Source organism: Copadichromis virginalis, linkage group LG22 (assembly GCF_057382275.1).
Source record: "Copadichromis virginalis isolate Kocher_CV1m ecotype Utaka linkage group LG22, C_Virginalis_male_GT1.1, whole genome shotgun sequence".
NCBI lineage: Eukaryota > Metazoa > Chordata > Actinopteri > Cichliformes > Cichlidae > Copadichromis > Copadichromis virginalis.
This window is the reverse complement of record NC_140638.1, coordinates 12,368,920-12,385,968: the sequence shown is the minus strand read 5'-3', so window position 1 is coordinate 12,385,968 and position 17,049 is coordinate 12,368,920. Positions and strand designations below refer to the sequence as shown.

The 17,049-nt window shown below is 41.1% G+C and overlaps 1 protein-coding gene across 1 annotated transcript in view; it reads left to right on the top strand.

The window, feature by feature from the left end:
* The window catches only part of LOC146682906 (dolichyl-diphosphooligosaccharide--protein glycosyltransferase subunit STT3B), a 104,745-nt gene that overhangs the window by 38,080 nt on the left and 49,616 nt on the right, over nt 1-17,049 (top strand). Inside the window, exons 2-3 of the mRNA XM_085445264.1 lie at nt 5,371-5,479; nt 16,156-16,443. Of these exons, the coding sequence (XP_085301390.1) occupies nt 5,371-5,479; nt 16,156-16,443 (397 nt within the window). The remainder of the gene's footprint in view (nt 1-5,370; nt 5,480-16,155; nt 16,444-17,049) is intronic.

The window sequence follows — 17,049 nt, the reverse complement described above, 5'->3', positions numbered from 1 at the left end:
TGAGCCACCCATCATTTCTTCATATTTGCTAGAAAAATGGGAAATAGGTGCAGCAATTTATTGGAACACATGCAAACTGGCAAGTTAATATTTGGGGTGTTGGCGCCTCAAGATGATCTCACACTGCTTTAATAATGTTGGGTTCGGTCTGGGGAGGCCAGTCCATGAGTATTGTTGTTTTTTTTTGTTTTTTTTTCCTGTTTTTTTTCCTGTTTTTTTTTTTTTTTTTTTTTTTTTGCTGTTTTTTCTATCCAAATATGCTTTTACTACATTAGTTGTGTGTTTGGAGCTATTGTCATGCTGAAAAATGAGGCCATTGCCAGTGAAATATTTTCCATATAATTATTGGTATTTTTTTCTGTCTTCATAAGTCCATAGATTTTGGCAAGATTCCAACACCACTGGCTAAAATGCAGTAATAAACCACCACAGAACCTCCACTGTGCTTTACTGATGGCTGTTTTCCTCCCCTGAGGAGAACTGAAGGGTTTTTTTTGCTAATGTGTCTTTGAGAATTACCTTGTTGGTGGAAAAATACTATTTTTATGTCTGTCAACCTGTAAATTCAGTTTAAGAAACTGGCCTATTTTTATTCCTTTCTTTTGCTGCTAGTTACAAAGAGCAAAAAGAGGATTTAAAATTGTTTCTTTGCTTTGTCTGTTATGTGTAGAGCAGCTCATCCATAGTTAGGTGCCTTTTTTATGCTTGAATGTTAGTGGCGTAACAATCTTCTGCCTCTCCGGGATGTTCTTTTTATAATAATCATTATAATCATGTTGCTAATTAACCTTATTAGCTGTGAGATTTCCACTAGCTGTCTTTAGTTCCCCGTGTACCTACTTTTTAAAATCATATTGGTGGCATGCACTAAAGTTTTCTATGTAATATATATACATGTATATTTTAAATAGAAAGCAATGTTTGTGGCAATGTATCTCTGTACTCTATGCCGTAGCCTGATGCAGAACTCAAAGATGTGTAGGGTAGCAATATGCAGTGCAAACCCAGTAAGTTGATTAGCACAAGGATAATATCACTGTGAAACAAAATGCAATGGGATGTAATTGTATCAGGTTCATTACGCTGGTGTAGATGTTTTTCTCATTCTTATAGCTCTGTCAGTCCGTGTATAGATTTACAGTCTGTCCTCGAGTCTTCTCTCTGTTCTGCATTTCAGTAAAAATAACAGTCCAGTTTCACTTGAGGTTGCAGAGCAGCACAGAGACATCAGCTCACAATGCAAACAGCAACACCGTACCCTGTGACAGGGACTCGGCACAGAACTCTAATTTCTGCTTTAAGAGACGTGGCCTTACAAAACGACAATAACAGGGTCACCCTGACGATGGTCAACAATGCTCGACTGCCGGATACCTCACTGTGTGAAGCTTATTTTGTTTGCCTTCTTGGTCCATAAACAGTTTCATCATTTACACATTGTTCACAGAGGTTGTTAATTAGTCAAGGTGGCGATTAGAACCAACGACCATTCAGACACTCACCAGAATATGGACGAGTGGGGAAAAGCCAATGATGCATCTGATTATGCAGTTGATGCTGAATGAGGCATTACTAGTTTATAAACAGGAAGGGAGCCCACTTAGTCATGCTGCTGCTGATGGCACAGCCTCAACAGGAAACTGGTAATCAGTGAAACGGACCTTGATTAAAATAAATGACGGTGCTTGCAGGAGTCCCCCTGTGATATCAAGTGCATAAATATCCCACTTCTATTTTTATTTTTGCTTTCAGATATTATCTGCGGAGTTTATATAAGAGTTGTTCTGCAGATATGAATCCAGGATTTTTTTAAATTTATGTTCTTTAAATGGTGTTATTAGAGGTGTGCTGCTTTCCTTGAAGCGTACTTGCTGGTTTTCAGAGGTGCTGCAGTACAATCACTAGTCATTCGTGTGCTTTGTCGGCCTGAAAACCATATTGGCAGCTATGCATTAAATTGCTAATGTGCCTGGCAGAGCTACATTATCCGCCCCGTCAAAGTGACAAGGGCAGAGGTAGAGCGCTCCCTTCAGCTGTGCATGAGATCTTTGGAAAATGGGTTGTGTGGATATGGTGTGGCAGTGCGCAAAGTTGTCTTTTTAAAGGCTTTCTTTGAATTTGCCGTGTTTCCGCCTCGCTGCTTTGACAGCTGCAGAACAATGAGGTCGGATTGGCTGGCCAGTTTCACAGCACCTACATTCAGTCTCTCTGTGGTCAAACTCGCACACCTGGCTGCTTCTGTAGTTATTTTTTTCCCTTTTTTACTTCGTAACATTGAGCTTCTTTCCACGCCTCAGCATGCAATGAAATATTTGTATTGAAAGAACTGGACATTAAACATATGAAACAATTGCTAGACTTTAATTGACAGGACCTAATCTTGTATGGGGGGTTTTGTAGCAGAAAAACTGTAAAGCAGTAGCTCTTTTTTTCTCCTTTCCTGTGTGACTCCTGTGTTCCAGCTGGATGGTTTGTTTGTCCCAGTCTGTTCTCTGCCCAGATTCAGACTCTTGGGCCTCAGGTTGTTGAGTAATGTGATTGCCTGAGGAGCCCCAAGGATAAACACTCATGTCAGCTTCTTTATAGCTTTTCAAGATCACTTTAAGAGGCACAATGCCTGTGAGTGTTTGCCTGTTGTTTCATCCGTCGCATAGAGAATATTGCTCTTCTAATTTATGATCATTCTGTTCGTCTTGACTTATCAATATGGTTAGTAACTGTTGTCATAGAGAATGAAACACAAAAATAAAAATCCTGGGATCTGTTGACTTTTTTTCAGTATCACCTGTATCCCACAGCATCCCATCATCATGTTGCAACTTCTCCATCAATGAAAGCGTGCTGCATACAAAGACGTCTTCTCAAAACTAACTGAGGGATGGGAATAGAGAAGATGAGAGCAAATCAAGCATCTCGTGACCGTGCAGCAGTTTTAAACTTATTGCATTGATCGTGAGCGTCTCACGCTCCACGACTTTGCAGCTTTTTAATGACATTGCTTGTCATCTCTTAATCTGTCTCACCTGAATGCATGGAAACGCAGTTTATGTGATTAACTTTGGAAGCACGCTTATTGATTTAATGACATCCCTAGCCGGCCTGTTCGATTGTGACTGAAAACATGCTGACGATAAATTTGGTCAGTAATTAAACTATTGATTGTTTATCAACAAATATGCATTTATTAAACACATAGGTGTTTTTTGTCGTTTTTCTGTTTGTTTTTAAGCAGAGGATTTTCTTGACCTTTATGAGTTCAAATGAAAGGGGTGGACACTATGAGGGACACAGGGTCGCCTGGTAGAGAGTTGGACCCAGACTAGGAGATGTTTTTGACCATGAGGACCCCTTCCAAAGACAACTGTCGGTCCCTGCCAGCCTGCAACCTCCAACGTGGAACGTCCACAGAGGCATATTGGGGTGAAGAGAGGCACGGCTGGCAGCAGATGGGGAGCTTGATGGAGAGCTGAAGCCAGTAACCACCTGACACCTCAGCCGCTCTGTAGGATGTGGACTGGGTGACAGAGCCTTAGTGGAGACAAAGACTGCTGCAGGAAACCATTATCCTTCCACAGGTTTACCTACGGAAACCTTGTTACGACTCCTATTTTCGTCTGGATTGATCTTGTTGTGCAGAGGCGCTCTTTCAGTCATTTCAGTTACAGAGGAACAAAATGGCGAGTGAGCCTGTGCTTCTAGGGAGGAAAGAGGTGCGCTCCATTCATAACACAAGACAACACGAGAACTTTCTAGCTAAAATTACAGCCGTCTTTGAAAAGACCAGTGTTTAAGGGTTTGTGCCTGTTCGCACTTGAAGAGTGGGGTATGCTGAAGGAAGAAAATGTAGTTGATTGGCTTCGCAGCTGTCGTTGCGCCCGAGACACCTGTGCTTTTTGTGTGTGTGCTTGTTGTGTTTCACTGTTTCTGTTGACACTACTTTAAGGTCAGATGAATTTGATTATAATTGCCTCTTCCAGCAGCTTGCATGTTTCTCTTTTTACAGTTGGAGTATACACTGTTTGCAAATTTATATCAGATACAAGTTCAGTATTTAAGTCTTTTTAAGTGACTTTTAATCCCTGTTTTCTCATTAACGAGTGCCAGTAATAAGGAAGTGATTGCATTGTTGAGTCGGTATTATGGCCTATTATTGTTATTTGTAGCAGATTTAGATGCAGATAAACGTCTCACTGTTTTGCATTGTTAAAATGCCAAGCTTGCCTTCTACTTATACTCTTTTGATTTGTGTTTAAAAAAGAAAAAAAAAAACGCATGCAGCAGGAGCCTCTTTATAGCCTCTAAACTTTGGCATGTATATGCTGCTTTAAGATGCACATAAATGCAAATTTACAGCATCAGCTTGTTGAAACCCCTGAGCCTGCTATTGGTGCAGCAACGGCCACATGTGCATATTTGACTGAAAATAAACACAGAAAATCTGGTTTTAAAGCAAAACTGTCCCAACCAAGGCTTTGTATTGTTTAGTCTCATTTCAGTCTTGTTACTATAGCCTTTGTGTTTGTTGGCTTGTCATATTGTTAGACTTGATGCAATATGAATCAAAGAATTGCTCCAGAGCTTATTAGTCACACAGATGAGGCTGCTGTGTCCTCTGTGATATACATTTGTCTAATAATAGTCCTTTAGTGAGCTGCTGAGGTTTGCTATAGGATCTCTATAGATGAATTATGTTACATGAGCCTTTGAACATACTCGGCCTACATTAATGAGCTCGGTGGCAAAAGAAGCTGCCTCTGAAAATTTACTGAACACTTGCTTCGTTCTCTTTGGCAGCTTTCTTCTCAGCACTGTCAGCTCTTTGGTTCTGCTGCTTGACGCCGTTCCAACCCCCTCGGCTTACCACGGCTACAGTGTGAATCGAAGCCTGTTTGGAGTAATATTCCTTATATTTATTCTTAGTTTCCCCCCCTTTGGTCATTATTTCTCTGTTCTAATACCAGACCTATTTTACGTCTTCGTCAGCTCAGCCTAGTGGTTGAAATTGGAACTATTTGTACAATAAGCAGGCTTTTGTTCTGAAAATGCCACCGTATGTATGAAAGCCCTTCATCGCAACCTTTTTCCTTTTTTAAATCAGCGACTGACCTGAGCTGTTGGCGATAGCACAAAGGCTCACGTTGTGAATGGAAGCTTCATCTTCCATGTTTCAAAAAAGAAAAACTCAGCAGCTTATCCATTCGTACCGCCTTCAGAAAATCTGTAAATAATCTATTCGTTCCTAGAGATGAGTCTTTGTTGTTCCCCTTCTCAAAATTGGCCTACAAATGAAAATAGATCTTTATTCTATCTGTGTGGTTGTTTCTTTGCCTTACACGAAGTAATCCCTATTATTTTTCTGCATCTCTACAGGTTCAACTACAGATCAACACACCATCTCACCACCAATGGCTTCTATGAGTTCCTCAATTGGTTCGATGAAAGGGCGTGGTACCCCTTGGGGAGGATCGTGGGTGGCACAGTAAGTTTATCCTCAAAATGCAGCTCCATTTGTTACATATTTGTTCATCAATTTTCCATTTCCAGTTTAGAGAACTAGAGATTTAAATCTTGTTAATAAGGTGCCCATAAGAGCCACAAGTATCTCTACTGATCCGATTTCTAAATGGCCTATTCAGCTTTGGAGCTACAAAGCTGATGGAGCCTATCCCATCTTGCATACACATCTTGGGTACACACTGGATCTGTCAACAGCCCCCCCCACACAGTCTCACATCCTCACCTACAGTCAATTTTGAATCATAATTTAACCTAAAAAGTATGGCTGTGGGGAAACTCCACACAGGAGTACCACAGGCTCACAAAATTTTAAGAAAATATGTTTTGTGATTAAAAAAATAATAATAATAATAGAGAGAACCTGAGCAACACTGACTTGGATAATGACCTCTGTGTATGTGTATGGGGAACAGTCAGTGTTTAGAAAAACCATGGTGCCCTCAGCCTACATCAGAATCATAATACTCTGGATACTTTACCTTTTTGGGCCATTCTGTTAACCACAGATTGGTTGTGTGGGAAAATCTCAATAGATCAGCCCTTTCTGAAACACTCGAACCAACCTGGCTGACACCTACGACCGTATCCAATCCAGCATTACTTACATCGCCTTTCTTCCCTCATTCTGATGCTCGATTTGAACTTCAGCAGGCCTTATTGGTCATGTCAACATGCATAAATGCACTGAGTTGCTATCACGTGACTGGTTGATTACATATGTGTCTATGAAGTAGTTGTACAGCTCTACCCCAGTGAGAGTGTGTATCAGAAAAGACTAAAAAGCGATCATTATTTCCAACCACGACTTTTCCCAGCTGAAGGTCAATCATCTGCATATTGCTTTAGGTGTTTGATGTAAAACACAGAGGCAAGCGTTTACATTTCCGAAGGCCGAACATTTGCTGTGCTTGAAATTGACCCCAAGGATAACCTTTCTAAATAGTTGCCTTTTCCCCCTCAATTTTCTGTTGTTTTACTAAATCAGCTCAGACAAGTGTTTCATCCTCTTTGTGTTTCCACCAAAGTGTTGCCTTGTCTCCGCATCTCTTTTATTTTAATGGCTGATTTAAATTCAGCCTGTAGTTTCCAGTTTGGTCACTTGAGCATTGAGGCACTACATTTTGCTGAATGTGTCTTGCAGTTTGTTTAATCAGACAGTGACCTCAAGTGTGAACGAGCTCGCTCTGCATCAGACTAAAAGGGGTTGAGATAAGTGTCAGCAACTAACGCTGAGGCCATGGCACTATATTAGATTGCTCCCTTTCAACTTGGGAGCAACTTTCTGGCCCATGTGTGACACAGTGAAGTTGTATTCATGAAGGAGAGTAAGATGAGCCTGATACTGAGAGTCAAATTGGTCCTGAAAGAATAGATTTACACTACTTTAATGAGTCTTCTAATATTAAGGATAAGGTTGAAGAAAGCTTTTAGTGTTTAGAGTCTGCCTTGCAAAAAATCTCAGGGCAACGGGACATAAGCTAGAGGAATTCTGCATCGTACATAGCCTGGAAATAGTACGCTTGATGCCGCAATGTCCTGATTTTTAAAAAGACTGAGATATATTTGCATTGCATGACCCTGACCTGGTTTGGTGGCAGAACACACAGAGGCTCACACATAGGTCGACCAGCACATCGAGATGCCCATTTGATCCTGTCGGCACACAAGGTTCAATACAGGGATAAAAACAAACACAAGCTTACTACATACAAGAACAAAGAAGGCCTGCCTACATGCAGTGTGGAGAAGTATTTCGAGGGTACTAAAGTCAGGCTTGGCAGATCAAGGATGCCATAGAGCCCCATAAGCCTCCATCAAAGAGCATGGATTTAAGTCACAATCCAGGAACAACAGTTAACCGTTAACTTGACTGATTCCCCTCAGCTGCCGTGCCCTCCCCACTGACCAGCAACATGATTACGATAAAATATTGAACTTTTTCGGTGAAAAATGGGACATGATGATTCTACAAAATGTGTCTCCCATTTCCCCGATTCCCTCATCTCCCAGCCTCATCTTCTCACCCCTCTATCCTGTGAACAGTGACGTCTATGTGAGTTAAATACCTTTGGCCTTTCCATCTCCCTTTCCTCCTTAACGTCCCCACCTGCTGTTTGTTCTCTCAACCAAGCTTCATGGACATACTAGGGTTATACTCTGAGCTATAATTGCTCTAGCTAATGGTGCATCAGGACTACAGAATCTAGGTACTCAGTGCCAGATAAATGTGGAAATGAATTCTTACCTCGATTACTAGTTCAGGTAAAACGCTGAGCTAGAGCCTGACCCTTGGAGCCTGTAGTGCGACTCCTGTCTCTTTCCCTCTGATTAGGGAGTTCCTGCACATAGCCGATACAACGAGGCATGTTAATGCTGTGCATTTATTCACATTTCTGTTATTGTAGTACCAAACAACGTCCAGGGCTGGAGCTGGAAGACATTCTACATACTGATATTTGAATATAGTTTTCACTCCTGCACAAGCAATCCAAGGAATTATACATCCCAAACCTATCAATCAGGATTCATCTGTCATAAGTAATTACCATCAGATTCTGGTAATTGCACATGACAAGCCTAGCCTGTAATAATGGATGCTCTGCTTCTGTTTCAGTACATGGACGCTTGGGCTAAGCCGTGTACCCAGAGGGTGGAAGCTGAAACTCATGAAAATTAATTTAAGACTGTACGCCTTCCAGTTCAGATTACTCGTCTAATCATGACATTAACAAGATTCCCGGACTGTACATTGCATTATCTTCAGCATAAATATCAGTGCACACAGAGCTGAGGTTCTTCTTCTGCACATTTGGAATATATTGATGGCGTATGAGTCAAAACGGGAAATGATCGTAGAGTAATTCACACGCTGCAGTCTCCTTTCTGCTCAATGTAGTTTCACTGAAGATTCATTTCATTTTCCAGTTGGACATTACTTTAAATATTTTAATGTTCTCAGCAGACTAAAGCAATTTGCAAAGGGAGAACATACATGGGCTTGAGCAGTATCACAGCTGGAGATTAGAAGTTGGCAGACAGATGGTCCATTTTATGAGTGCTTTATAACTTCATTTCTGGTATACTTCTATTTGTCATTTGTTTTATTAATATTAGGCTTGTTCCAAATGTCGATGTTCCCCCATTAAACAAACAAACAAAACCCTAACATTTAAATCATAAGAATAGAATTAAGGTCAGTTTGATTTCTAACCGTTGTATTATGTAGGACATAAGTATGACAAATCTAGCCTAACTAAAACACACAGGCTCAAGCTGATACAAAATCCTGCCTGTGTTTCTGAACTTTTCTTGGAAGTGTTGTGCTGAGTGGTTATGAAGAGTCACTGCAGCCATTTCAGCAAGTATAATTTGTGGAGCGATTGTGCTGGGGCCTAAGGTATGTGTTGCACTGTCTGCAATTACAGAGGTCATGTAGTACTTGCGGCGTTATTATTTTGAGCATCGTCTGTAGATGATTTTTACTTCATACCTTTTTCTTCTTCTTTTATTTGACATTTTTAAAATGCCTGATTCTGGATCCCCAGGGATGATACTTATACCACTGGAATGAATTCACATAAAGCATGCTGGAACTAATATGCAGCTTCACAAAGTGCTTTGGCAACCAAATTAATTAATCTGACTGGAAGAAAAATGTTAAAGAGTAAAACATGCACTGCAGCGGAATGGCTGTGGCATCGCAAAAAGTGGAGATATTGTATTTCTTTTTTTTAATCATTGTCAACAAATCCCTTGAAAATGCAGAAATGGATAATGAATTCATCCTTCCAGCAAGATCTGTGTGTAAGCCAAGGCTTGATATAGCATATTTCTCTGTGCCATAGCGCTTCATTTGCCCCCAAACTGTGTCACTGTCAGTGAGCCACACTGTTGCACTACATAAATGACACGTTGCTTCCTCACCATGAACATTAGCATTGTGTTTTGTTTTAAGTCAGTCTCTTATGCATGGTCTTGCTGATGTAAATACTCACTAGCTTACCAGATGCATACTAATCCCCTGTTTGTTAAAATGCCCAGATATCCCAGGGCATCACTGTGGCTCCCTTTGAGATTTACATGCTCGGTCTACACAAAACAGTCCACTGTAACCCACAGTGGACTTTTGGAAAACGTTTAGTGGCAGATGGCAGGTGACATTTCCCCTTATAAGACACATCCATTTCTTTAGCAGATGGGTGGGTCATTTAATTGGCCACACTAAATGCAAATGTCTCCGTATCACATGTAAATGTGCAGAGTCTAGGAGTTGATGCGTAGGAATTGATGCATCTGATAGAACTATGGCCCTTTAGCAACTAGAAATATTTGACCTATTTTTTTTTTTTTTTTATTACAAAAAAATAGATGAAGGAAAATGAAAAAACTAACTGGATCAGACTTTACAGGAATGCAAACAGCATAACAAGCATGATTATGACCTTTTCTCCAAAGTGTCTGAATAAGAGAGAGCAATCTGAAAGCTAAGGAAATGCAAATTTAAGCACATTTGAGATTGCATTAAAATAACTGAAAAATAACAAATTATTCTTGATTATTATTTTATTGCTTAGAGAGACAAATGGGTTCATTAAGGGCTGAGATTACATCAGGGATCGACTCTGAGCTGTTGCTTGCTTGCAGTGGTGATAGACAGATGAGGTCAGGCAGGAGTCTCTGTGGTCTGTGATGTTTGCAGATGACATTGGTATCTGTAGGGAGAGTGGGGAGCAGGTGAAAGAGTCTGAAGAGGTGGAGGTATGCTCTGGAGAGACATAGAAAGGAAGTCGGTAGGTGGAAGACAAAATACATGTCTGTAAAGTAGAGTAAGACAGGAAGGTGATGATGCAAGGAGTAGAGGAAGTGACGTAGATGAGTTTATATACCCCGGGGAGTGGACCGTGCACAAGTGGAGTGGTGGGTAGAGACCTGTGTCAGGAGTGTTTTGGAGTTGTAAGAGAAGAATAGTGGCTAAAGGAAAGGTAAACAAGATGAAAGTGGGAGCACGTATGGTGTATGATTTGGAGACAGTGGCACTGACAAAAGATGGGAAGTAGAGCTGGAGGTGCCAGAGTGGCACTAAGAGAAACAGGACTGGAAATGAGAAGGTTAAGAGGTTCGCAGACATGCACACTGGAGGGCTAGTGGGGAATTGTACAAAGGGTGTTGAATATGGAGCTACCAGGGAGAAAGACGAGAGGAAGACCGCAGATGTAGGGGAGGAGGTTTGGTGTGACAGTACATGCTGGAGAGAGGGGGAGAGGGAGGCAAATAATCTGCTGTGGCGACCCCTAAAGGGAGCAGTCAAAAGAAGATTGCAGTGTCAAACAGCAGCTTCACAGTTGGAAGCGGAGGTGGGATTTGTCAACATTTTTATATATATATATATATATATATATATAGAGAGCGACTGTTCAACACTAAAAGTCGGCTGCAAACAGTGCCTTGCTCAAGGGCACAGCGATGGCAGTTGCTGGAGTAACAGAGAGGCGCTCGCTTATTTGGTGTGTAGGTTTATGGTGAAAATCCCACTTGTTTGCATGACTGAGCGAGATAATTTTATGAACACAGACAGGCTTCAGGGAAGGAGGGCATTTACTTTTACTCCCACACTGCTTTTGAAATCATAAAACGAATGTGTGAGAGCTCTTATTTGCATCAAGCCTATGCTTTTAAAACATGCAGGGGTGTGGACAAGTGCTGGGTTCATCTCAGACTGGTGCAGCGAGCCCGTAAATGCAATCAATGGCTGTTGTTTAGGAAACTTGGGAGCGGAGAATGTAATTCAGAATTTTGTGAATTACTAAGTTACACTCTGCCGTCATTTTAAACAGCCAGTCTGGGTTTGACGTTTTAACAATTATTCTGCTTGCTGTGACCTCTGACGCCAGGTAGGATTCACGAAAACACCTTTGCTAATGTTACATTTGCTCCATTCGACCTACCTGGGCTCACCTTTCAGTATATACAGCTCACAGTCTCCTCCTCTTCTCATGAGCCTCACTGGCTCGTTATCTTTCATCATATCTTTTCTTCTGCCTGCCTCTGCCTTTCACACATCTACTATGCTTCCAGTCTCATCCTTACACTCCCCTCCACCGCCCTTTATTCAAAATTAGACAGATGATCCTGACAGTCTGCATTAATTGTGTATGGTAGCATTAAGTCTCTAAGCACTGAGACGGGTCAGGCCGTTCGGAAGAAAGATGAGCCGATGTCAGTTAATGTGACAGTTGAGTGCCTTTATGCTCACGCCAGTCCAGCTGCCCTCTCCCTTTTTATTTCCCCCTTTTCACTCCCACCCAGCCTCCACTCCCCAGAGGATGACTGCCAGTTGCTCTTTCTCCTGTGCCACAGATAAGGAAGGAAGGCTTCTCTAATGTGACAGTCCAGAACAACAGCAGGCTGTCAATCCAATAAACCGCTCTTTGTTGCCGTAATGACAATGACTCAAGTGCGTTTCTGTAACGCCTTTTGACAGTTTTAGTTGATGCTGTTTTCAAAATGAGCAAGCCGCCTTGTGCTTTGTTGAATGCCAGTTTAGAGAAGTGTTGATTAAATTTATGTACAAAGATTTCTTTCAAGCCAGACCTCATTGCTAAATATCCTTGACTATGATGAACAGCTTTAGTCATATTTGAGGGGACCTGGGCCATACGACAGTTTAGAATGGGTAATAATGGACTGTTGTCAAATTCTCAGAGCTATGAGATGAGATGTGGTTGATTTACGCAGATGTAGATTAGCTGGTGTAGGTTGGACTTCTAGGCATTGGCTAATTAGAGACGTGAAGACCTAAGTTTATTAGCAGTAGCGTATGGAGTGGGCCTACAGTGGAAACGCATCAAGGACTACTCGCACGTTAAACATAACCTTTATTTTGCATCTTATTTCAGACGTCCACATTGCACTGCACAAAGCTCTAATTGGATCTGCTCTCATACAGATGAGACAAGGACATTAAGCCTCACCCACTCAGGCCCCATCTTTAATGGTTTTAATAATAACATTCTTGTTGACACCATGTGTGGCAAAACTTGACCCTCGATTCTTCTTTATGCAAGCAAAAATAATTCCTTTTTCCTTTTCATCCCAGTTTTCTAGTGTTTGAATCGACCAAAATGGAGAACAGAGAAAAGGAGATTCTGTGATTTATTAATGATATAATCAACAAATTGATAGCAGAAATAATTGTTCAGACCTTTAAGTGTGCCCAGTGTGATTCAAGGCCAATTCAGTTTAGTTCGATTTAATTTGGTTATTTGCAATTAGCATATTGGTTGAGCTGAATATTTATTTTCGTTGCTGCCCCTGTAATATGTAATAAACAGTGGTGGCTCTGTGGCAGTGCACGCTGGTGTTTGGTGCCTAAATGCCCATCAGTAACTCGTGTTCATCATTAATGGAGCTTGTTAATGGCCACATTACCTCCTGTTAAATCTCGCTGAAGTTTTGACCTAATGAAATGAGAAATGCAGTGCTGTGCAAAAGTCTTGAGCCCATACTCTTTTCTTTGTTTCCAAGGAGCCAGAGGCAATACTTCTGGGCTTTTTGAAGGGCCTTGTAAGTGACCATTTTTAGGGGAATGGGTTGTTTTTGACCTGTGAATCAGTGAAGCTTGAAAAGATACTTTACTCAAAGGATGAAACAGTGTTTTGTACATACACATAATTGACAACTTGGCAAAGAATCAATTTTAAATTGCATCTTTAGGGAGTTTGTTATTAACAGCCTTCTACAAAGGCTGCTATAAAGGGTGTCAGAGGACCTCGTGTCCTTGAAGTCATTGGTCTGTCTGATGTGCTTGTAGTAGTGGAACTCCCACAATTGGTCATGCCAGAGGCTGCTTCCCATAGTGAAATACCGAGGAAGGCTTGAAAGAATCGCTTTAGTTAAATATACAAAGAATCTACAAAATGCCAGAGATCACAGTTTGACAAGTATAAAATCACAGCACAAAAAAAGTATTTTCAAAGAGCTGTTAGTTGAAAGTTTGGCAGTCCAAAAAAACTCTATGGCAGATGAACAGTATGTGAAAGACATGTCCTTAAGAAACGGGGCAAAAAATAATCCAGCAAAGACCTGACGCAGGACCTTTCACTGATCAATCTACCATTCAACGTAGTAGCTTCATCTGAAATGGTCTAAGTGGAAGGTCGGCTGTTAGTAAGTCATTCTTAAGGCAGGAAAGCGGGGAGAAAAGGCTGTGGTGTGCCAAATTACACAAGAACTAGATTGGTAACAGGTTTTATGAAGTGATGAATCCAAATTATTAGTATGTACAGAGAAGGTCAGGACTAACAAGGAATGTTTATAGCTGCCTATAAAACACGGTGGAGCTCTTCCATGGTCTTTAGCTGCAATTCAGCCAGTGATGTTGGATTTTTTTCAAAGTTAATGGAATTCTGAATGTAGAAAAGTATGATCAGATTTCAATCCACCATACAGTAGCACGTTGCCAATGCAGAAAAAAGCATACCTGGATAGACGAACACAAAATTGATTAGTATCAGTCATGGATTGGCCTCCCCAGAGCCTGAACAACATCATCATCATGACTGAATTGAACAAGGAAAATTATTCCTGAAGACTACTTAAAAAAATTACAAGAAAGCCTGTCAAAGAGTTTGGGCTGCGTTGAAGAATAAAGTTATTCATATTATACAATAAAGTTATCAGATATCGACTTTAAAGCTCGATTAAGTTGTACAAGCTCTATTTCCATGTGTGTTTGCGCATGTTACAATGGACCTATTTCCCATTTTCCTAGAAAAATATAAAGAAATAAGGGGTAGCTCAAGACTTTTATACAGTACTGTACTTTATAGCAGTTGAGATGATGTAGTATTAGTTAGACAAGCCTGGTCAGTAAGTAGTGTGGTCGCTGCTATCCATGATGGATAACAGTCAGTTCAGTGACCTCCTCTCCAACACAGCTTCAGAAGTGTACGGTTTACGGCCAATCACAGAGCCAGCCTTCATAATCAGTTTATCTAGTCTGTTGCTGTCATCAGCTCAGACTCTGCTCCCCCCAGCAGACCACAGCAAAGTACGCTGTACTTGCCACAATCGACTGACTGGACAATATCCATCATTTTGCTGCACATATTTAAGGATCTCAGCTTGTTTAGGTAATAGAACCTGCTCATTGGGTGAGGTAATAGAGCTTTCCTCCCTCTTTTATGCACAGGCTCTGTGTTGGCCTGTTGTTGATATGGATGCCCAGGTACTTGTACTCACCCTATATATCAACATCATGCCACAGAATAGATGTGGGTCATGTAACTGTCCTCTTTCTTCTCTAACTCTTCTAAGTTTTTCCTCTAATGTTTTTATATTACATTACATCCGAGTCCTGAAATGTTATTCGCTTGTGACTGAAAAGCTAGTCACACAGCATTTCCAGAACAATCATTGCCCAGACAATTGACTATTGATTACACAAATGATTATATTTTTGTTTTTCTCCTGTGTAAATATTACAGAACATTCACTACAAATCAGTAAAAGTGACAGTTTTCCTAATTGAAAGCTGTTTCATTTTCCGATCAATACCTGATGATAACCTACACGTCAATTCTCCATATACCCGCTTAACAGCTGGTTCGCACAGCACACGGTCTATAAGATCGACTGTCGTGTGGCGTCTACGTGCGTTCGATGTGGTACGAGCCCACGTTAAATCTTCTCGCAAGCAGCTTAAAATTATTCACGAGTTACGCCTTCCATTTTCCCACAATTTGTCTGAACACACAGCAGACGGAGACGTAGATTTTTGTATGCAGCGCTTAATTAGTGAGAGAATGTGGAAAATGAACACATTAGAGCTGCGATTCACCTCAAGTCATTTAATCTTAAGAGAATTAGCAGCTTTCACTAATACAACGAGTATTCCCACGGCGAGAGGCTCGCACTGAGGGTCGGGGAGGGAGAGGTCACATTTGAACATCTGTTCAATGGGAGACGAGAAAAGCCTGATGCCACCGCCCGTCTATTGGAAGCTATTGGAACCATTTTTAATTTGGCTTCTGATGTTGATTTAATTTTAGTCTTTTGATCAAAATGTGCATTGTTGTTTTTTGTTTTGTTTTTTTGTAACCTTATTTTTAAGTAAATCCTCTTAAGGGTTTTTAGGATACAGTTCTGACTGTCGTCGTTGCGTAAGGTCATCACGACTACAGGTGCTGCTCTCATCTGTCCCAAGGTTTACAGAAAAGCCAATCCATACCTCTCTACTCTCCAGTGATGGAACTAATCAACTCTCTGCACTTTACTTTTCCCTCTCTGTCAACATGGATAACATCAGAATAATGCAGCACATACCTGGTCGTTTCAGGAAAGGCAGTGAGCCTTTGTGAGAGAAATCTGTGTGTTACTCAAGAAATCTGCTTGAGGAAATTAAACCTCTGTTTAAAAAATGTTGGGAGGTTAAGTGTAGTTTTCTTTGGCGCTGGCTAAAATCTCTTTGGTAGGCGCCAAAAATGTGTAAAGGGGGAAAAATAGTCTGACTTAACAGTGTTCCTTTAACTTATGTTACTATAGATGTTGAGGCTTCTCTGTTCTGGTTTTATTTCCTCTTTGCGTTTCTCACAAACTCTTCTTCTGCCTTTTTTTTTTTTTTTAAAAACTTTCCCTCAGGTGTACCCAGGGCTCATGGCGACTGCAGGCCTTATCCACTACGTGCTCAACATGCTCCACATCACCGTCCACATTCGTGATGTGTGCGTCTTTCTTGCGCCTGTGTTCAGCGGCCTGACCGCCATCTCCACCTTCCTGCTAACCCGGGAGCTGTGGAACCAGGGTGCCGGGCTGCTGGCAGCCTGCTTCATCGCCATCGTCCCCGGTTATATCTCTCGCTCCGTCGCCGGCTCCTTTGACAATGAGGGCATCGCCATCTTCGCCCTGCAGTTCACCTACTACCTCTGGGTAAGTTCAGACTTAAAAGTGCCGTAAGGAGGAATCCTATTGTATAGAGGAGACAGTTTAAACTTCTTTGTGAGGAATCAGATTCATGCTCACTCTTTTGGGAGGATTTTACCCACAAAAGTAGCCCCACTTTCAAATCTTACTTTTCATAGATGTTGAATTATTTATCCACAACCTTGAAAGGCACGCTAGGCTTCTTTGTGCACCACGTGAAGCCCCGGAAACGACATGCTGCACCATAAAACCTTCACAATATGATGACCTTTAAGAGTAGAATTGACAAGATCTCCCTTTTAAAGGTTGAATATCTCCTCTCCCAATTTCCTTTCCTTTTTAAAAATGCATGAAATGAACGGAGTGTTTGTTCATAAAGTGGCTAACCTTGTTTTATTTAGTTTTTTCCCCCCCCCTGCCTTCAACAATTTATTTATTTTATTTTTTTACTTCAATAAATGCGGCCTATCCTTGAGCTAACAAGGCAGATGAGAAGAGTCTTTTGTTTTTTTAAAATACAGCCTGAATGTTTGCAGCAACTGCATTGCAACATATTTTCCACAGCAGGTGGAAGGAAGAAGCTTTTCAAGTTGAAAGATGCCTGAAACACTT